Raw genomic sequence first — 21041 nt, 5'->3', positions numbered from 1 at the left:
GAAATAAACCTTATTAATATTTGCCAGAAGATTTGTTTCAATGTGTCTAAAATCACCTCTCCCATGTTAAGACATTTAAGATGTTGAAGAAATTCTAACTATGACAAATTAAAAGTAGATATTGCAAATGAGATGCTGTTTTCCTTTATGTTTTCCTCATAATCATTAATATTAGATGGATGTCTTCTAAAAAAAAAAAAAAAGACTAAAATAAAATATAAAAAAGAAAAAATAAATAAAAAGAAAAATAAATTCTCTGACAAAACAGTGGGGTTGTTTATTCATTTATTTGCTCTATTAGTTTTATTAGAAACAAATGTGAAATAACTAAAAGAGAAAAGAAAACAAACATTTGACCCATTACTGCCATCTGGACTTTATAATTGACCCTGTCACCCACAGCGGCCCCACCTGTAGGCTACTGGTACAGATAGATGTTCATAGATACTGACACCCTAGCTTCGTCGAGATACAATAACTAGTTATGTTAGACTCTTTTGTTGTTGTTGTTGTTCAATTTCAGATTTCAGTCAGTGGCATAGTCAAGAACAAATCCCCCAAATCCCGAGGTTCCCTGAAGGCAGCACCGTGGGCCCATCCCACCTGAGCTGTACGTTTCAGTGTACACAGACAAGATGGCAGCTTCATTGGAAGACGAATTTGAAGATGCGCCTGATGTGGAGCCTTTAGAGCCGACTCTGAAGAACATTATCGAACAGAAATCCTTGAAGTGGATATTTGTCGGCGGGAAGGGTGGTGTTGGTAAAACCACATGTAGGTGAGTGGAAGGAAAACGCTTGTTTGGATGCTGGTCTGGACTCACGCCGCTAGCTAACACAGCTGCTGCAGATTAGCCGTCTGTGGAAGTTGACGTGGATCACCGTCAGTAAACCGGTCAAATGCGTAGTTTCTCCGCCGTAACAGTCGTATAATATGCGCTGGCTCGTTATTTTCTAACGCACTACAGTCAAGAAAAACAATGAACATTGAAATAATATATTAAATCAGTACGGCTAAGCTAACTGTCTGTGCCGGCTAGTTTGGTGCCTTATAGCAGTGTCACAGGCTAACATTAGCCGGCTGACACATGGAGCCAAATCTCTCCCCGGCGGGTGACAACCTCCGTGCCGGTGGATATTGACCGTCCGCTCGTCCTCACATCCATTTCCACCTTTTTAAGGGGGAGATAGTTTATCTTGCGTTGAGTAACTTTGTATTAGCTTGTATCTAAGCTAAGCTAACGGTCAGCTGCTGCCCACTGCCCAGGGTAACGTTAAAGAGTAACGTTACATCAGCTAACTGTTACGGTTAGCTGTCAATGTTCAAGCAACTGAATGTGCCGCAGTGTCACTGGGGACACACTGTCAAAGGCAGTCAATGTTCATTTAATCATAATAATAACAAACTGTATTTGTATAGCCCCTTTCAAAACACAGTTACAAAGTGCTTTACACAACAAGTTAAAATAACACAGTTAACAAAACATAAAAGCAAAGATCTGATTGGCTTTACAGAGTGAGATAAAACAGTTAGGATAAGAGCATAAAGCCATAAACAACAAAATTAGTCCTGAAAACAAGGATCATAATAACAATAGAACAAATAGAATAAATGAAAAAAAATAAGATGGCAAACAACAGAGTTACTGTAAAAAAAGACATGATTTAAAGGAGGTCAGGGAGGGAGTTAATAGAAAATGCCTGGTCGCCTAGAGACTAGGCCGGCTGTGGGAGCAGATAGAAGGTCATATCGTACCTGAGGAGTGCAGGCAGTGGCTGGGCTCATAGGGTACAAGTAACTCTGTCATATTTTTAACTTTAGCTTACACCACTGCTCTACAACCGCCTGTCTCTCCTTTGTGTCCTCCGTCCAGCTGTAGTCTGGCTGTCCAGCTGGCTGCGGTCAGGGAGAGCGTCCTCATCATCTCCACAGATCCTGCCCATAACATCTCTGATGCTTTTGACCAGAAGTTCTCTAAGGTGCCTACGAAGGTCAAGGGCTATGACAACCTCTTTGCAATGGTAAGTCATTGAAGATACATAGATTTAAATCATTATCATAAAATTATAGGTTTTCCCAATGAATCTATTTTCTAGGAGACATTTTGTCGTGTCATTGCAGGTGTTGCTAATGTCATTCACGATTGCTCTTCTCTGCTCACGCGACTCAGTAAACCGTGACAGATTGTGACGGTGAACGTTCACAATACCAGGACAATGAAGCTTAAGCTGCTAAATGGAACTAATCACTAACTTTGTTAGTTTGATTATTTTCCTACTGGGACATACCAAGAAGTCTCTTTATATTCACATTTAACGTTTTCAGGATTTCAAAAGTTTCTTAAAATTAACATGACAAGTGTAAAACCACCACCACATCTGTTAACAAAGAGTTTTATTGATGCTGTTTTTAGAAAGTTAAATTTAGTGCAGGAGATCACTGTCTCCTCAGTGTCATGAGGGTGGTCAGTCCCACATCTGCGTCTCAGAAGCACAAACCCTCATTGTCTAACAGAGACACCAGAGGGCCTAAAAATGTTTGCAATTTACTGTAACCGTGTTTTATAATGTGTGTGTGTGTAGGAGATTGACCCGAGCCTGGGTGTGGCAGAGCTGCCTGATGAGTTCTTTGAGGAGGACAACATGCTCAGCATGGGCAAGAAGATGATGCAGGAGGCCATGAGTGCCTTCCCCGGCATCGACGAGGCTATGAGCTACGCTGAGGTGATGAGGTAAAGACAGGCTGCTCAGTACAAAGCCAAGCACAAGCAGCTCTGATCCACAACCTCAGAGCCCGTCCACACGGATACGGGTTTCAGTGAATCTGCACACGTTTTTATCGTTTCGACTTCCGTATTGGGGGGTGAAACGGGTCCCAGAGTGAGAAAATCTGAAAAAGCCATCCCAGCGTTTTCGTGTAGACACACAAAACAGATCTTTTGTAAAACAAGGATGTCGTATCCCCCACCACTCTAACCTGTAACCTGAGCCACACCACTAGATGTTACAGTCTATTAGGGCTGTAGCTGATACCCGAGTACTCGCTCGGCTCAGGCGGCATCCGAGTGCCATTTCACTACTCAGATATCCCCCTTCCTGAAGGGAATTAATCGGTTGGTCGCACAGTCGGCCGTCCTGCCTGGTCTTCAGGTCTTGAGAAACACCGTGTCACACAGCCCCCCGCGGTGAGAGTGAGAGTGTGATGGTCCGTCGGTCAACGCAGACAGGGCATCTCAGTCTCACTGTTTGTGCCGCAGCAGAACAACATTTTATGTGGTCTAACATGACGCCTCTCTTAGACTCACAGCATAAAGGCTAAATTAAAAACATTAAGGCTATGGCTGCCCGGTGTGAAATTGTTGTTGTGCGCCCCCTTCTGGTTAATAATTGTAACAGTTTTTGAAAATACACTGACAGATAGAAAAACGGCAAGCACCAAACCATCCACCAACGATGCCACACGATGCCGTGTTTATGGAAAACTTTTTCAGAGAGAATATTGAAAAACTTCATTCTGGATGAAGCTCCATTTCCGTGTGGTCACGACTGATATTTTCACTGTGCTAGGACAAATTTCATCACTATAAGTTTGACTAACTCATTACTGTTGTCTACTGTGGTGTCTCAGGTTAGTGAAAGGAATGAACTTCTCAGTGGTGGTCTTTGACACTGCCCCCACTGGCCACACACTGCGACTGCTCAACTTCCCCACCATTGTGGAGCGTGGACTCGGCCGCCTCATGCAGATCAAGAACCAGATCAGCCCATTCATCTCCCAGGTGAGCGGGGACAAGCAGATCCAATAAGTTTAATAGGTTTTCTGGTCAGGATGTCTAAATACTTCCTATTTTTCATGAAAAGTAGAATTTCCTGAAACCAGTCCATCACATATCCTGCATGTTTGAATCATCTACATGTTGTTCAGCTTCTCTCTGTGTCTGTCATTGTTGTAGATGTGTAACATGCTCGGCCTGGGTGACATGAATGCAGATCAACTTGCCTCTAAGCTCGAAGAGACCCTGCCCGTCATCCGCTCAGTCAGTGAGCAGTTCAAAGACCCTGTAAGTCCCACAGATGTATAACGCTGCAGTTCTAACAGAATCACACACCGTCTCTTTAAGATGGGAAGTGTTAGTGCAGTTGGTTTTATGGTATTTCCATTCCAACGTTGAAACTTTCTTTCACAATTTAAGCATTTAGAGAAACTCAGCACTTGAATAAGTGTTTTTAAAAGATTTCTGTCCCTGTTGTTTCTCACATCCCTCAGGAACAGACCACCTTCATCTGTGTGTGTATTGCGGAGTTCCTCTCCCTGTATGAGACAGAGCGGCTGATCCAGGAGCTGGCCAAGTGCCGCATTGACACACACAACATCATCGTCAACCAGCTGGTTTTCCCTGACACGGAGAGGCCGTGTAAAATGTGTGAAGCTCGCCATAAAATTCAGTCCAAGTATTTAGATCAGGTACGAGTCGCTTTGTTTTTACAGGTTTTACAACACGGCTGCTTTACTGAAACCAACGTTTCAAATTATATTGCTTTGAAATGTCACGTTATCGTCCTCATCCTTCCTTATTCACGCCCCCCCCTCTCCCCACAGATGGAGGACCTGTATGAAGATTTCCACATAGTCAAGTTACCGCTGCTGCCCCATGAAGTTCGAGGCGCCGACAAGGTCAACACGTTCTCGAAGCAACTTCTGGAACCCTACAAACCCCCAAACAAGTGATTGATCTCCCTGCAGGACTCCCCTCCTGCCCCCTCTACAGACCACACCTCTATCTACAGTTGAACTCTCCTCCTCTGAGAACCCCCGCCCACCCCCACCCCCACCCCAACCCCAACCCCCCCGCCAGCCTCAAACCCCCACAGCAACAGCCTCAAGATGATCCGCTCAGCCCGTCATCACAGCAGAGCACTTCTACGGCAAGACATGCCATTGACGAAGGGGAGCTGATGAACACACACACACACACACACACACCCACATACACGCACACATTCCGCTATATTAGAGATGAGACAGTGCAGGATTGTGCTGCCTCATCCCTTCACCCTCTCTTTGTCTTCATATCCTCCGTGTGGCAGTCGTACTATTCCCCCACTAAAAGCATTTAACCGTGTCTCAACAAAGCAACTCCTCCTCCTCCATCATACAAAGGTCCCAGCTTCGGTTGTGAAAATACAAAAGTGTTTCCGGTGACGGTGCTGTGTAAATCCATAATTCAGATGGTTGGTGTTTATGCCTTGTTTATCTTGTGTGGTTTGGTGGCTGCGTCTCTTCTCCACTTTGACTTTTTTGACTAAAATGTCAAACTCATCTCTCACACATCGGGAAATTTCCATCCAAATTTTTTTTTCTTACTGATTCAGGGTGTGACGGCAGGGCAGTGATTAATAAAAAAAACACTATCAAGGAATATGGCCTGTGGATTTTAGTAGTTTTGGTTCTTGACCAAGACCATCCGTGTTATTGCAATAAATAAAACCGAAGCAGTCAAAAGTGTGTGTTTTACCATTTGTCAAATCTTCTGACATCTCTTCTCCATGCGATTATGGCGTAAATGCAGTTACCCAATGTCAATGAGATTTTGAATCAAATCAAATTAGGAGCTGTATATCTTCTACGGCTATATTATTGTTTGAAGTGGACAGTCTTACATATGTTAGGCCTCTGCGGTTGCTTCAGGTGGTACAGTACACGGCTGGAGTCGGCACCAGTTTTTAGAAGACAAGGAAAAACTATGAGAAGATTCTTGATGTTTTAGTGTCTGGAAGTGAAAAGATCAACCATCACCACAGCTGAACTCCCAGTACAAGTTCCCACTTCTAATGCTCCTCTCTGTTAAACATGATGTGTCCACCGCGTTTACTGAGAACTGCAGCATATGGGAGTTGAAAGATATGAGTTAGTAGGCTCATTTAGTGCATTATGATTAAAACTATATTGAATGTTGCTTGATTGATCAAATGTTGAACAAATGAATGGAGAAAAAAAGCATCCTTGACCTGGTCGAAGACTACGCTCTGATTGGCTGGCCTGATGCTTGCCTCCCTACAGCAGATAGATGACTATGACAGATGAATAGATCCCCAAGCAAAAGCATAGTCCCTCCTCTCTGTTACTGAATGCTTTGGAGTCAAAAAGAAGCTGTTTTCTATCAAATTTCTTTAAATTATGTTGCAATTGTTAATTAAAACAAACTTGCCTCAGATCAGAGTCTGCTGTGGTCATTTCTGTAATCCATTTGAGATTAATGAAATTCATTATCTTGCCTGCAGATTACCTGACAGAGTATGGAACATTACTTAAAGGGATAGTTCAAGCTTTGGTAAATTTTGGAGTTGTTGGATTGTGTATTTGATGTAGGAAACTAAGAAATTCCATTAGCCGCCGTAGCGTAGCTCTGAGCAGCTGGCGGCTCTGCTCTGCTGTTATAAAAATAGCATGCACCGACTATTGAAGGTAACGAAGTATGACTATAGGGATTATGGCAATAGGCCAATTTGCCAAAATGTTGAACTATCCCTTTAACTCTAAGAAAAACAGATCAGACGAAACAAATGAGCACTTTATTATTTACTTTTTTATATAAAATAAAACATTTCTAGGAAAAACTAGGCCTGAATAAAAACCAGCAAACACCAGTTGTGGATGTACTTTAAATAGGCTACCACACCAGAAATAAATTCAGTCTGTTCTATCCAAGTATTTCCTCTGTTAAAAAATGTCCTAGTGGGAAACTGTATTTGGAACAAGTGGGATTATCTCTCCCCACTGCGATTTTTTTTGTATCTTTTATGAAAAGAAATAGTGAGTTTGAGAAGGAGGAGACACAGTGACATAAAACGCTTTTATTGTGAGGTAACCTGTTTGTGATCGAAGCCGCAACAAGTAGGTAATTACAGACTTGCAACCGGGTGAAAATGGTTGTTGTTTTCATATCACTTAACACGAAACTTTACCATGGTCCACTTGCTCCTGTTTCATAATGCCCTGCTGTACTGTTCGGTCCTGTGCGCTCCTTGTGCCCCGGCGCTGCGGCCTGTCGCTTGCGGTCCATCACCGAGCCGCGCTATCCCGGTCGGGGGCCGCGCTAACGAGCTCCTCCTCCTCATTTTGGGGGATTTACCCCGGGGCGCGCTGACCACTGGACGCACCGAGGAAGCTCCGAGGATTACTGCCATGCCGCCGACCCAGCCCCGAGTTGACCGTGCTGACGCCAGGGGATATCAGGGTTATGAGCTCTTTAGAGAAAAAAAAAACACATACACACACCAGTGGCAAACGCAGAGAGCGGCATAGCCTACTATAGTACTGCTATGTGAAAATATGAATTCACTTCTCCAGTGGTGCCAATTACGCACAGGGATGCGCTGAGGAACCAGCACCTCCATACAGAAAAAAAAAACAGCCACTGAAGGTAAGGAGGAGCTTTTTAACAAGATGGGACACATGGAGATATTTGAATCATTGTTATGCAGCAGACTGACTGACTGACTGACTGACTGACTGACCAGCTCTCCACGGCCTCTGACCCGCCACAAGCTGTTGTTCAACATCAACAGGTGTAACTGTGACACAGGTGATGCTTTCTGTCCCACAGCTCTTTCATCCTATAGGACCCCGCAGCTCCAGCCGGCACCAATGACTGTCACCTACACGGCCAGAGTTGCAAACGCCCGATTCTGCGGCTTCTCCAAGCTGCTTCTGGTGTGGAAAGGCAGCATCTACAAGGTGCTGTACAAAGAGTTCTTGGCTTTCTTCGCCATGTACACGGCCATCAGCATCACGTACAGGTGAGACAGGAGTTCTGTGGAGAACTGGCTGCTGAGGAACAAGCAACGTTTTCACTCGGAAATCATTTTCTATATTTTTTCTTCTTTTTTTCCCCTTTTGACATTATAGATTTTTCCTCTATGACGACCAGAAGAGGTATTTTGAGAAACTGGCAATTTATTGCAACCACTATGCCAGTCTCATCCCTATGTCCTTTGTGCTGGGTAAGCTTTAATGACAATGTATGACAATGTATGGTAGATTCTTATGTCAAGAACCTTCATAGACAGGACTTTATTGCTCTAGAGTTATTATGTAAGTGATTTTAATGTTTCAATTTACTAATCAGAATATTAAAGCAGATATCAGTGGAATGTTTTTGTTAATATAAGTCCTAAATAGTCCTATTTTCCGTCAGCAATCACTTACATGAAGTATTTCAGCCTAAACACGAGTCTCTCCGTCACTCTGCTCTGCTGTAACCCGAGGAGAAAATTTTCCTTGTGGGATACAAGTGTTATCCAATGAGGGGAGAGAACGGCATGAAGGGCTGTGTGTGCAGCCAAGGGATGCGCGTGAATGTGGTGACGTAGCACGAGGACCAATTGATGCCTGACAAGGGCGGGGGCTGCTAACTCATGGTGCGTTCAAGGAAACTCGTACTTTGTGTTTTTCCTTCCTGTGAAGTCATACCAGTTCGATCTGGTACGAGTTCACGGGTCGGAAGTTACGAGTGGCCGTTATAGGGAACTTTCACAGACAACAGGACGGTAAAAACACGAGCTACGGGTTACCTGGAACGCTACCAAGTCGTAGTTGTGACTTGAAGCTGTAACTTACGGTTTCAAAAGCCTGCCTTGAACACAGCATTAGCCGAAACGGCCGTGCCACTGATATCTGCTTTAACTACTGCTGACTATTGACAGCAGAATATAGGCTAGTGGACAACATTGTTCCATTATCACAGTGTTAAATCTCAAGGCATTTTTTTTCAGCACGCTGTATTTCATCTTTTCTTAAAGCAGATATCAGTGGCACGGCCGTTTCGGCTAATGCTGTGTTCAAGGCAGGCTTTTGAAACCGTAAGTTACAGCTTCAAGTCACAACTACGACTTGGTAGCGTTCCAGGTAACCCGTAGCTCGTGTTTTTACCGTCCTGTTGTCTGTGAAAGTTCCCTATAACGGCCACTCGTAACTTCCGACCCGTGAACTCGTACCAGATCGAACTGGTATGACTTCACAGGAAGGAAAAACACAAAGTACGAGTTTCCTTGAACGCACCATGAGTTAGCAGCCCCCGCCCTTGTCAGGCATCAATTGGTCCTCGTGCTACGTCACCACATTCACGCGCATCCCTTGGCTGCACACACAGCCCTTCATGCCGTTCTCTCCCCTCATTGGATAACACTTGTATCCCACAAGGAAAATTTTCTCCTCGGGTTACAGCAGAGCAGAGTGACGGAGAGACTCGTGTTTAGGCTGAAATACTTCATGTAAGTGATTGCTGACGGAAAATAGGACTATTTAGGACTTATATTAACAAAAACATTCCACTGATATCTGCTTTAATACATAAATATGTATTTGAATTGTATTTTATATTTCCATGCATGCACATCAGCTGAAAATTTGCCATAGCTTACATGGGAAGTCAAGATATCGTGACAATACTACTGACTCTGCTCCGTACAGATTATGTAACGAATCAGGATTTTTTGTTTTGTTTTGCTAGGATGACCTCATCGATGCCTAACTTCACTGAGGTTAACCCCAACAACCACCACATCTACATCTCCACTGTGTTTGTCCTCCACAGGTTTCTACGTCACCTTGGTGGTGAACCGGTGGTGGAGCCAGTACACCAGCATCCCTCTCCCTGACAGGCTCATGTGCGTCCTGTCCGGGGGCCTCCAGGGGACCGACGAGCGGGGCCGCCTGCTGAGACGCACCATGATGCGCTACGCCAGCCTGTCGGCCCTGCTCATCCTCCGCTCCGTCAGCACGGCCGTCTTCAAGCGGTTCCCCACAATGGACCATGTGGTGGAGGCTGGTGAGTATAGGCAGCACCTGCAACATCCATGACGATTTAGCAGTGAGTCTGATAGGATCTCATACAGCAGAGTGAAACTAACATCACTTTAATATTAGTGATGAATCTTTTCCTCTTGTTTTGTTCTCTCTTATCACAATTTATCTCTTATTTAACTTTTACTTTTTTTTGGCTGCTGTGTCTTTCTTGTCTTGTGCTGTGTCATCTCTTTATTTTTTGCTTTATGTTTGTCACTTGTATTGCACCATAAAAAAACAACTCTAAAAATAAACAATCAGTCATTACAATCTACTAATATCGGTCCAACTAGTTGACGTTTTCACGCTACATTCAAGAAATGACAAGAAGTGTTACACATGCAGTGATTCACACGTCAAATGCGCGTCATGAGTGTGTGCCGTTTTCCTCTTCTGTACATTCTCTCCAGCAGAGAGCACAGGAGAAATCACAAGGACAGGCACATCCTGAAATTCACAAGTGATAAAGAAAGTTAATCACTTATGACACTGGTGGAGCAATCCTCTGCTCAGCGGGTGGAGTTTTCAGTGGGATGGAGCTGTTTTCTATCTGATATAGCTACGGTGTCATTTCCAGACACGCAGACACAGTTCTCATTGAATATATAATGACTTATTAGGAAATCTGACTCAAAAAAAAGTTCAAACAGCCAAAGTAAAATCATACAGAGAGCTGATGTCTCATCTGGTCTTCCTCTGTCCTTGAGCTAAGGTCACTTGAGGGATTAATGAGTGTGTGAAGTTTAAGTTTTTGTGTCTGCTGTCTGTGCAGGATTCATGACAAGAGAGGAAAGAAAGAAGTTTGAGGGTCTCCACTCTCCTTATAACAAATACTGGATCCCCTGCGTCTGGTTCACCAACCTGGCTGCTGTGGCCCGCTGTGAGGGCAGGATCAAAGACGATCACACACTCAAATTGCTGCTGGAGGTGCACCATTACACACACATACACACATACACACACACACACACACACACATACACATACACATACATACTAGCCCACTGACTGAGATTCAGATGTTCTGATTGCGTCTCTTTCTGTGCATCAACAGGAGCTGAACGGCTTCAGAGGGAGGTGCAGCATGTTGTTTCATTATGACATGATCAGTGTTCCCCTGGTTTACACTCAGGTAGGTGCCATGCCGCTCAGGATGTTGGATGACTTTTTAGTTGTTGACACGCAGACAACACTTTCCTGTTGAGGTTTCACATTTTACCTGGAATTTTGGCCAGTTTATTTTTTTTACAGTTAAAATGACAAAACAATGAAGTTGCAGGTGACAGAGAGACTGTGTTGGCTGTGTTGGCTGTGGTGTAAATTATATTGAACTGTTAATCAGCTTTCTTTGAATTTATGAAGATGACTCTCACAGTTTCAAGTTGTTCAAGTTCGAGTTCACTTTTATTTATGTAGCACTATTAAGAAGACCTGTAACGGTCATCCAAAGTGCTTCAGAGAGCAGAGACAAAAACAAAAAGAACGCATGTACAAGAAACAAGAAACACATGCATATCATCACACACAAATGCATGTAGATACATATGTGCAAACGGTACGCACACATACACATACGTGCATGGTTACAGTATAGTCACAAAACAACAGTGCAAGATTATGTTAAAAACATAAACAAAAACAAAACTAGAGGTCCCTATAGATCCGAAGGCCAATAAGAAAACAGTTGCTCAATGTTCAGGGGAGGTGAAAAGTAAATGTTTATATTATGGGCAGTGGTTAAGAATTATTATGATCTGGCTGCTATGGCTTTAATACAAATAACTACAGTTCCCAAGAAGTGTAGCGTTACCTTAGTCTAATTAAAAGCCTGTAGCTCTTTCATGCTTGAGTGTTCATATTGGTCTGTCATCATGTAGTCATGCTGAACAGCTAAAATAGGCAGTGCACTGAAATGACTGAATGACCTTTTTTTTTAAACTAAGTTGTCATCTTTAGGTTGAATGATACTCTTAGGTATAAATTTAGTCCAACCAGTGACTGACTTCTGTCAACAAACACATTCTGACTCATCTTAGCAGAGGAAACAACTTAATGATGTTTATTTATTTATTTATTTGTTTGTTTATTCCGGGCATGTCAATTAGATCAATCATCATCACACTTCATCTTAGTTCAAATAATACAATACACATGGCCGAAAGGGAAAGCGGGAGAAGCAAAAGCTTATCTAGTCCTGCCCCCGTAATTATTAATTACATTAAAGGTATAGTTCAACATTTTGGAAAACTGGCCTATTGCCATAATCCCTATAGTAGGAGTAGGTTCGTTACCTTTAATTGTTGGTGCAAGCTGTTTTTAGAACAGCAGAGCAGAGCCGCGAGCTGCTCAGAGCTACACTACGGAGGCTCAAGGAATTTCTCGGTTTCCCTCATCAAACTCATCAAATACACAATCCAACAACTCCAAAACGCTCAGGTGGACAAGTTGTGACCTGCACATTCACCACGTTATGAGATAATAACGGAACGTTTCGAAGTAAATTCATGCAAAACCGCTGATGCACGTTCCTATCGGGGGCAGTTTTTTGGCAAGCAGTCTCTGTATTTGCCTCAAAAACAACTCTGTCTCATAAAGGGCCAATGGGCCAATTTGCCAAAATGTTGAACTATCCATTTAACAAGGAGCTAAATGGAATGCAGTTTAGTTAAGATTATTACCTATAAGTCAATATATTATATGAACATGCAATACATTTCCATATATGAAATATATGTGCATACACTTAAAATTATACACACACACACATATATATATGTATGCTTACATATATAGCTTAATATTATGTCTAACCCATACAAATATGTATTTATATGTAGGCCCTTGGTATGCTTATATTCTAGACACATTTTACTCTAATATCTATGGACCACATTCACAGAATGTAAAGATAAACATGTTTAATATGAAAAAATAAGTTATCAAAACGTACATAAATCTTTATAGGTATGATGTTTTAATAAACTATTATTAACAAATATGGTTGCAGGAAATATTAGAATCACAAGGCAAGTGTAAAGTGTGTTCATTTAGCTTCATCTGTCCCTCAGGTGGTGACGTTGGCCGTGTACAGTTTCTTCCTGGTGTGTCTAATTGGTCGTCAGTTCCTGGACCCCAGCCAAGGTTATCCAGGTCACGACCTCGACCTCTACGTGCCCATCTTCACCCTGCTACAGTTCTTCTTTTATGCAGGGTGGCTCAAGGTCCGCTAAAAGGGTCACACACTATTTTGTTCACTTTTAACATAATTTCCATAATCAGCTTGTTCAATTTTATTTTCTGTCCTGAAGGTGGCGGAGCAGCTGATCAACCCCTTTGGAGAAGATGATGACGACTTTGAGACTAACTGGCTGATTGACAGAAATTTCCAGGTTTCTTAATGCTGCCACCCCTCTGCTTCTTATATACATGCCTACAAGGCCATTTTATTGTAAACTGCTTCATCAGTATCCGGCTGCTATTATAAGAACAGCAAAACAACTAAAAACAGGTTGCAACCAAAGACCACACAGTCACAAGTGTCATGTTTCTGTTAAGTTATTTTCTCTTTCATTTCTTACACTTCATCTTTCTCTCTCACTCTGCAGGTGTCCATGATGGCCGTGGACGAGATGTACGGAGATCTGCCGATGATGGAGAGAGACCGCTACTGGAATGACTCGAACCCGCGGCCGCCCTATACGGCTGCCACTCTCTTTGTCCTCCGCAAACCGTCCTTCCAGGGGTCCACGTTTGACATGGCGTGAGTTTTAGGGTTTTACTTTTCCGTTGTATGTGTGACTGGGTGAATGTGTCACTTTCAGTTTGAGTGGCCCTGCTGGGGTGGGAAAATCTGGCTGGTGAAAATGAAAGTGTTTTGCACTCATTCAAAAAAAATGGTGTGAAATAGTTACAACTGAGAAACAGAAAATAAGATCTTCTGATCAATGACAGAAAACACCAAACACGACAGCTGAGTGTTTGGTACTTTTAGGAAAACTAAAGGTGAATTACCATCACTTCCTTACTTTCCATATTTTGCATTTTCTATGCTATAAAACTGTTTTCTTGTCTGTAACAACATCTATGTCACGTCTGCCCGTCCTGGGTGAGGGATCCCTCCTCTGTCGCTCACCCTGAGGTTTCTCCAGTTTTTCCCTGTTAACTCATTGAGTGCCAGCCCTTTTATAAAATGGTCAGTGCCATGTGCCAGCGTTTTGGGGCATTTTGAGTAATATTTCAAGACGCAGAGAATATTTTGTACTATAACTCTGAAAACACCAAATAGCTCAAAGGAAAGAGGAGACTCTCTATTTAACTAGGGAAAAAAAACATTTGTTTGTACCTTGTTCCATTCTTGATTTATCTTAAGTTGAATACAGCCTGGTTGCACCAAAAAGACCACTTTTTTTCTAGAAAGCTGAGAAAAATGCATTTTTGTGAAAGAGAGTCTCTCAAGAAAAACAGTAATTTATCCGTTTTAATTTTGGCTTCAAAAACATCTGACATCTGAAAATTTCATTTCACATGTTTTTTCATTGTAGCCTACAAAAAACCCCCCAAAAAACCCTAAAATACAACAAGTAGGAGTCCTACTCTGCAGAGTGATGCCTGCTCTCCTACTTCCCCTGCAGTTGCTGCCCCCTCACCCTCTCCTCTCCCGTATATGTACGTCATTGGCACTCAAGCGTTGGATTTTGATTGACGTACATATACGTCATTGGCACTCAATGAGTTAAAAGGGTTTCTGGGAGTTTTTCCTCAGTGGATGTGAGGGTCTAAGGGCAGAGGATGTTGTTATGATGCCATGTAAAGCCCTTTGAGACAAACTGGTGGTAAAAACAGGCTTTTCCTCACAGGATCCCTAAGGAGGAGATGCACTTCCAGCCTCTGGAGGACATCGCTGAGAACCTGGAGGAGTCTGGCAGCCGTCACCCCAACATGGCCCTTTTCAACCGCCTGCTCAACGCCGCGCCATCCCCCACTGGCTTCATGGGAGGGGCTCTTCGCCGCACCTCAGCCCAGCTCCAGAGGCTACGCCACTCTCCCAGCATCGACCAGTGCACCAGCGACGACGACGACGACGAGAGCGGCAAGATAGGAAAAGGGGGCTCTCTGCCGTCGGGGCTGGGCCAGGACACCCAGAGCACCGTGTGCAGCTTCAGGGAGGAGAAGAGCGCCAGAACGCCTCTGCTGGAGGTACAGTTTGGGGCCGAGCAGGAGAGGCGATGGGGGCACCCCGCGGTCACCGAGAAGCCGGGGGTGGGCGGAGGGGAGGGGAAGAGTGATGGAGAGTGGCAGATAAGGGAGGAAGAGGGGAATGCGGAAATGGCAGACTGGGAGATCCAGGCGCCGGTGTCGCTGCTTCCTCCCCCTCCCTCCCCCTCCTCCAGAGAGACACCCACTCGCCCAGCCTCCATCATCGCCTCCCATCACCCCTCTGCCTTCCTGTTTCACCCAGCCACCCACTCCAGTCTGGAGCACTGCAGCTCCCAGCCAGCCATCAACCACAGCAGAGTGGTCCCGGCCGTTCCCAAACCCTCCTTCGACGGAAGCAAAATGTCCTTCCTCACCGTGCCGTCCTACAGCGAGCCGCAGCGCTTCCGCAGCGTGAGCATGGGCTCGGAGCTCACTGGATCTTAGGTTCCCATGAATTTTTGACTGTTTGAAACTGTAATGCTCCATTCACTGCACGTTTTCATGAGTGCAATTAGTCATAGCTATGGAAGTTTGCTTCTACTTTTACTTTGAGTCTACAGTGCCCTTGGGTCATACAACAACCAGTTTTTTGGAAATAACATCAGAGGTACAGAAACCTACAGCTCACCATATTTCCAAAGTAGTGACCTACCCCACCCCACCACACCACAACCCACCACACCACACCCCATTGACAATGTGTGAAACTCAACACTGAACTGTGCTCAACCTCAACGCATCATCTGGGAGGTGGGAGGAAAGTCTGGTGTGGGAAGGAGGAGTTGAGAAGTGTAAAGAAGGACTTTGGAAGATCATGACTCTGTGTAAACAATAATATCTGTTTAATCTCTTCACATTTATACATCAACATAGTTGTGTTTAGCTAGGCTAAGAGTTTATCACAGGGTTAGCCTAGTTCAGCACAGCAGATGTTCATAAGAAGAAAGATTAACTGACAGTTTGTCACCAGTGCATCTAAAAAAAACAAAGTGAAAATCTACAAGTCTATGAAGTTCACCATCAGACAGGGCTTTGGAGGAGCCAGGTAAATAAGCTAGCTGCTCATTTAAGTCATGTTTGTTTTTCACTTTTACATTTGTTGAAAACCGAAAACACAGCATAATCTGAAAGCATTAAGTTGCTGCCGCCGGGCACCTTTGACTGGACAGGATGGATGTTTCCACGGACTTTCAGCCTTTGTGCTGAGCTAAGCTATGTGTACGATGTTGAAAGTGTAAGAAAGGATTGTGTATTTGAAATTACCTGCACATTTTGTAGAATATAGATTTGTTTTTACTCCTGAAGTCTTTGCTTGTATTTCAGCACTAGCCAAACAGAAATTGGTGACGAGACAAAATGAGGGACCATTTTCTCTGTTGTCTTAATTCACATTTGATTTGAAACAAACAAAAAACTGTAAATGGCATGATTTCTAATGCTTTATTTTGTGTAAGTTAAAAAAAATCTAATTTAAACAAATGTTGAATGAAATAACTCTTTGTTTTTAGTTTCAGTTTTACATGAATGACATTAAAAGAATAGTTATTGTTTTTGCATTACTTCTGATAGAAATTATATTTTACCTGCAAAATAAATTTATATAAAACAAAATAAAATGAGGAATGGAGCTTCTTGTGATTATTTACAAGCACACATAAAGTTATATTGCAGAACAGTCATCTATGACGCTATTTTGTTTTCACAGTAAGTCCCTAATGTTGCTACAGTACCATCAATGACCAGGTGGGGGTGATAACAGCAAACCAAACAGACCACATGATAGTCACATATTCTTCCACAGTCTTGCTCTCCATCCTGCCTGTGATTGGGCTGCACTGCTCCGTTCCTCCCTGGAGATGAAGCCGAGCTGCTACCTGGGCTGCAGCCGGGGGGAGAGCGCTCTGCTGGCCCGGGTGGACTGTCTCTGCTTGGCCAGGAAGGACTGTGCTGGTGCACGAGCTCCAGAGGCTTCACCCAGACTGTGCTGCTGCAGAGCAGAGGACTGTAAGAGGAACAAACCACTCTTATCTGTTAGTGGAGACATATTAAAATGAGGCACGTTAACAGCTGCTCCTACAGCAGATTCAAGCAATATCAGCTCTCTAAGCGAATACACTACATATTAAACACACATTAAAATACGCAGTATAGATAACAGATAACAGACTGGGAAGGTGTAGATCAAACAATATAGAAATTTTCCGCATTAATCTTGCAGTGGGAAATTTGACGCATAGCTGTGTGTACAGGGTTTAGGAGGTGTTGTGTGTATTTCAACACACTAAAGGTGACATTTTACCATTATCAGATAAGGTCTCATCTATATATCTGTTCCATTACAGCATTTTTGAATGAATGGAAAACTGATTGACATCTGACTGACACCTACATACAGGGATACAGGATTTTCTACGCTTGTGTCCTCACCATACGTTTCCAGGCTGTGAGGATCAGTTTCTCCTCTTGTTCCCGTCTAGACCTCGTAGACACCTGTGACATTTGAAAATCCATCAAGTAATTGCTGAACACAAACAACAAGGCAGTCCAGTGTGCGGCCTGACATGATGAACTCACCTCCGGGGCAGGTGTCGTCGTGGTACCAAACAGCCCGACATCCTTGCCAGCATTCATTATTCAAAAACGTATCAGCAGCACACACAAATCCAGCCAAAGAAATATGTGCGTGTCTGACCCACTTGTGCATGGACAAGCCCCCCTGACCTGCCTCATCTGTCTGCAGCCCAGCGCTGCTCTTGGCTGTATTTTGCAGTGGAGGCACTGGTTTTGTTGTAGAGCGGACAGAACAATATCTCCATATTGTTGTGGAGGTGCTGCAGGCTTAAGTGCTCTAGCTCCTCGCCACAGTCAAAGATGTGATCCTGCTGACTCGGCCACATTCCCTGTTTGACAGTCAGTCATCGGGCTGAGGATTAGTAGGTGACCGCCATAACACAACACTCCTAGCTTGGTTGGCTTCATGTTAAAAAAAATTAGGAGCATCTCATGTTTGAAATGTCAGAAATAAAGATTCATTCATGGTGCCAAGACGAGGATGGATCCATGAGTTAGTGTTCATGTTTGTCTGTTTAACTGAGTCATTACCAGTTTCATTGACCCAGAAATTCTGTAGTTCCCCTAATTATCACTTGACCAGCATCAAAGGCACGTAGTATCAGCACATCAGGCAACATCAAGCAACAGAGCTAAAGTGTGGCCACCTGAGGCTAGTTTTGTTCGATAGCTTTCAATTTCCTGTCTCCCAGAATCACTTTATACAAAGGTCAACAGATTCAGGTCTTTGCACTGGCTTCACGGGAAATGTGGTTCACGATTTTGTCATTAAGTGTGAAAACACAAGTGTGGGGGAGGATTTCATAGAACTGCGTGTGTATGTGTGTGTGTGTCCCTGCTTCTGTGGAAGCAGGAGCACTGAGGTCAGCAGCAGGCTTACTGAAACAGTCTAATTTAAGACTCAAATCTGCTCCGCTCCTCACGAATAACGCGACCGCACTAACCACATGGTAATGTGTGTTTGCTAGCGTGTGTGAGTGTGTACACGTGTGTTTTGCACATATTACACATCAGAACGGCAGCATGCATGAACTCTGTGAGTGAAAAAGAAATGTGCTCCTGAAATGGAAAAAAAGGTGAAGAAACAGAACAGAGATTTAAAAAAAAAAAGAGTGGTGAAGAAAAGGAAAAAAAAAACTTTCACACAGGCTCCAAGTTCCTTGGAATCTGTCTAATCTGAAACCAGCAAATGTTTACCTTGCTATGAAAGAGATGCAGATCACAAGGCCACAAAATGCGCAAAGAACCACAGATTCCTGTTAGTTAGCACTAGCAGGGGCTGAACATCTGCTGCCTGTGAAAGCTTTCTCCGTCTTTTGCAGTCTCACCGGGCAGATTTTTGCTGCATCACAACCAGTTTCTTGTATCAGGACTGTTACATTAATAGAACTCAAGCTGATTTTGAATATGCTTATAGATAACTAAAAGAGAAGTAAATTTTTATAACACCTTTTCTCTGGATCTACTAGAATTGTACACAGAAAAATAACTCTTGGAGTGGAAAATGTGGAAATTGTACCTAAGTCTTGTGAGGTGAGGAAAGTCATTCAGGCATTAAACACGCTGACTAAACTGACCCGTCTGCCTGGTTCTCCTCAGGTCTCTTTCCCTCTGTGTGTGTGTGCGTGTGTGGACTATAAGATGGCAAATTACAGACAGCAGACAGGCGGTTATGGTAATAATTGTTCACTTTGATTTTCTCATCCAGATAAATGTCCGACTAACCTGGAGAATGTTTGAAACCCGTCTGATCATCTGACTGTTTGTTTTTCCCTGCCCTGTCTGATGTTGCCTAAATCTCAACGTCTGACTGAACAAGTACAATGTTGTTATTGTGTAAGGACAAAATGGCCCAAACTGTGAAAATATGATAAAGAAATCTGAAATCTGAAATATCATTAAATGGGTTGTCACTGTTATAAGTAGCAATAGAGAGCTGTGTTACACTTAAAGACAGGTTGAAAAATATGCCTACAAAATCACAATTTAAGAGCAATTGCCATTAAGTACAAAAAAGAGCCAAAATGTTTTAAAGTTCCCATATTTTATGCTTTTCTAATCTTATATTAGAAGCTTTGATAACCATAAGATGTATTTGTGGTTTGAAGTACCGAAGAATAATCTCAGTATGGCTTTATATCTCTACTCTCTGTACTGAGTTATAACAAGTTGGTGAGTCACTCAGAGGGTGGTTGAATAAAAATGTAGCAGATTTCACATGACAATGAGAGACCAAATCCTGGCTGTGGGTGGTAACTGTTTTGTTGTGACATCACAAAGTTATATTCCTTGTTATAAGGTTCAGTTCCTGAAGACTGACTGTTTATTTCTCTGTGGACTGAACTCTTTGATACTTTCATAGAGTCCATAGTGTTAATATAGAGGCTAGATCTGCTTTGAAGTCAAAAGAGACATGGACATCTCCCTCCATATAGATTGGGACCTTTAACCCTGACTGAGGAGTTGGCCACAGGAGAACACACACACACACACACACACACACACACACACACACACACACACACACACACACACACACACACACACACACATGGTGACTGTACAAACACAGACTGAACAATGAAAATAAAAAACAACAAAATGAAAAAAATGTAAATCCTTGTGAAATGCAATGTAAAAACATAAGAACAAAGACATAAGCTCATTCATAAACCCAATCATTAAGTTGACTGCAAGAGTATTTGTATTGATCTGTTGATTTGTTGCCTTTGTTTGCAAGTGTTGCAATAATGGGATCTAATGTGCTTTTCCAACTGAGTAAACACACATGTGATTCCAGTCGGTGTTTATTGTACCATCTCTAGCCCTGTACTTTCACATTTGTTTTTGTCTGGTGTGTGTGTGTGTGTGTGTGTGTGTGTGCGCGGACACGTCTGTGTGCATGTGGGTGTTTCAGGCACTCCCTGTCTTACACACCCTGCTTCTCGAAAAAGTACCATGCATAAGGACCTGTCTGTCTAGTTCTCCCCAGCTCTGTGTGTGTGTGTGTGTGTGTGTGTATCTGTCTGTGTATCAGGCCTGTCTGTTACAGACCGGCCTTTTCTCTTTGTGTCTCACATACATACAGTACAGTATCTTCTTGGCTGTCTACTGTACTAACTTTGTTTGAACAAGAGCACTTTATCAGTATGGTCTGGCCCAGAATGAACCAGTTTTTTGTCAATCATCTGTCTGACAGTGTGATGTTATCGAGATATATGGCAGTACAAAGACCTATTCCTGGAGTGAACATATTTCCTTTTTTTCTCTCTTCTTCTTCTTTATGTAAATTATCAGTTCAACATTTTGGGAAACATACCTCTCCGGAGAAGATAGATTCCACTTTCATGTCTCTGTGGTGAATGTGAAGCTAGAGCAGGCTGGGCGGTTAGCGAAGCTTATCTTAGCATAAAGACTGCGTACTTCCT

General features: G+C 43.1%; 3 protein-coding genes across 4 annotated transcripts; 2 read left to right on the top strand and 1 right to left on the bottom strand.

Moving 5' to 3' along the window:
• The first annotated feature begins 622 nt into the window (after positions 1–622).
• On the top strand, positions 623–6214 carry get3 (guided entry of tail-anchored proteins factor 3, ATPase). Of its 2 annotated transcripts, XR_015038204.1 has the most exons (8): positions 623–778; positions 1874–2021; positions 2583–2731; positions 3628–3778; positions 3953–4060; positions 4267–4464; positions 4600–4814; positions 4849–5046. XR_015038204.1 is itself a non-coding variant. In XM_085806203.1 (7 exons), exons 1-7 carry the CDS (start codon positions 636–638, stop codon positions 4726–4728), a joined length of 1026 nt encoding a protein of 341 aa, XP_085662329.1. In that variant the 5' UTR covers positions 623–635; the 3' UTR covers positions 4729–6214. The 2 variants fall into 2 exon arrangements, 1 of the variants encoding a protein (XP_085662329.1); XM_085806203.1 differs by having other exon boundaries at positions 4600–6214.
• Positions 6215–7586: 1372 nt separating this feature from the next.
• Positions 7587–15833, top strand: LOC146991325 (bestrophin-2a-like). The gene is made up of 9 exons (XM_085790089.1): positions 7587–7799; positions 7909–8003; positions 9596–9829; positions 10619–10773; positions 10901–10978; positions 12915–13067; positions 13155–13235; positions 13452–13606; positions 14703–15833. Exons 1-9 carry the CDS (start codon positions 7648–7650, stop codon positions 15484–15486), a joined length of 1887 nt encoding a protein of 628 aa, XP_085646215.1. The 5' UTR covers positions 7587–7647; the 3' UTR covers positions 15487–15833.
• Positions 15834–16912: 1079 nt separating this feature from the next.
• LOC146991324 (protein Hook homolog 2-like) lies at positions 16913–17673 on the bottom strand. The gene is made up of 3 exons (XM_085788857.1): positions 17617–17673; positions 17470–17532; positions 16913–17044 (listed from the first exon to the last, which is right to left on the bottom strand). Exons 1-3 carry the CDS (start codon positions 17671–17673, stop codon positions 16913–16915), a joined length of 252 nt encoding a protein of 83 aa, XP_085644983.1.
• Positions 17674–21041: the final 3368 nt, after the last annotated feature.

Source organism: Trachurus japonicus, chromosome 1 (genome assembly GCF_045865225.1).
Source record: "Trachurus japonicus isolate A0001 chromosome 1, Traja_1.0".
Taxonomy (NCBI): Eukaryota; Metazoa; Chordata; class Actinopteri; order Carangiformes; family Carangidae; genus Trachurus; species Trachurus japonicus.
Note: the sequence above shows the minus strand (reverse complement) of the source record. Positions and strands in the feature narration are given on the sequence as shown.

What these genes read in the sequence shown, in the direction of transcription:
- get3 (XM_085806203.1), top strand. Translation starts at nt 636, where the DNA reads ATGGCAGCTTCATTGGAAGACGAATTTGAAGATGCGCCTGATGTGGAG. An exon ending in ATGACAACCTCTTTGCAATG is followed by an intron (nt 2,022 to 2,582) that starts GTAAGTCATTGA and finishes GTGTGTGTGTAG; the next exon opens with GAGATTGACCCGAGCCTGGG. An exon ending in GTGAGCAGTTCAAAGACCCT is followed by an intron (nt 4,061 to 4,266) that starts GTAAGTCCCACA and finishes CACATCCCTCAG; the next exon opens with GAACAGACCACCTTCATCTG.
- LOC146991325 (XM_085790089.1), top strand. Translation starts at nt 7,648, where the DNA reads ATGACTGTCACCTACACGGCCAGAGTTGCAAACGCCCGATTCTGCGGC. An exon ending in CACTCAAATTGCTGCTGGAG is followed by an intron (nt 10,774 to 10,900) that starts GTGCACCATTAC and finishes GTGCATCAACAG; the next exon opens with GAGCTGAACGGCTTCAGAGG. An exon ending in TTTATGCAGGGTGGCTCAAG is followed by an intron (nt 13,068 to 13,154) that starts GTCCGCTAAAAG and finishes TCTGTCCTGAAG; the next exon opens with GTGGCGGAGCAGCTGATCAA.
- LOC146991324 (XM_085788857.1), bottom strand. Translation starts at nt 17,673, where the DNA reads ATGAATGCTGGCAAGGATGTCGGGCTGTTTGGTACCACGACGACACCT. An exon ending in CGACGACACCTGCCCCGGAG is followed by an intron (nt 17,533 to 17,616) that starts GTGAGTTCATCA and finishes CAAATGTCACAG; the next exon opens with GTGTCTACGAGGTCTAGACG. An exon ending in TCACAGCCTGGAAACGTATG is followed by an intron (nt 17,045 to 17,469) that starts GTGAGGACACAA and finishes TTCCTCTTACAG; the next exon opens with TCCTCTGCTCTGCAGCAGCA.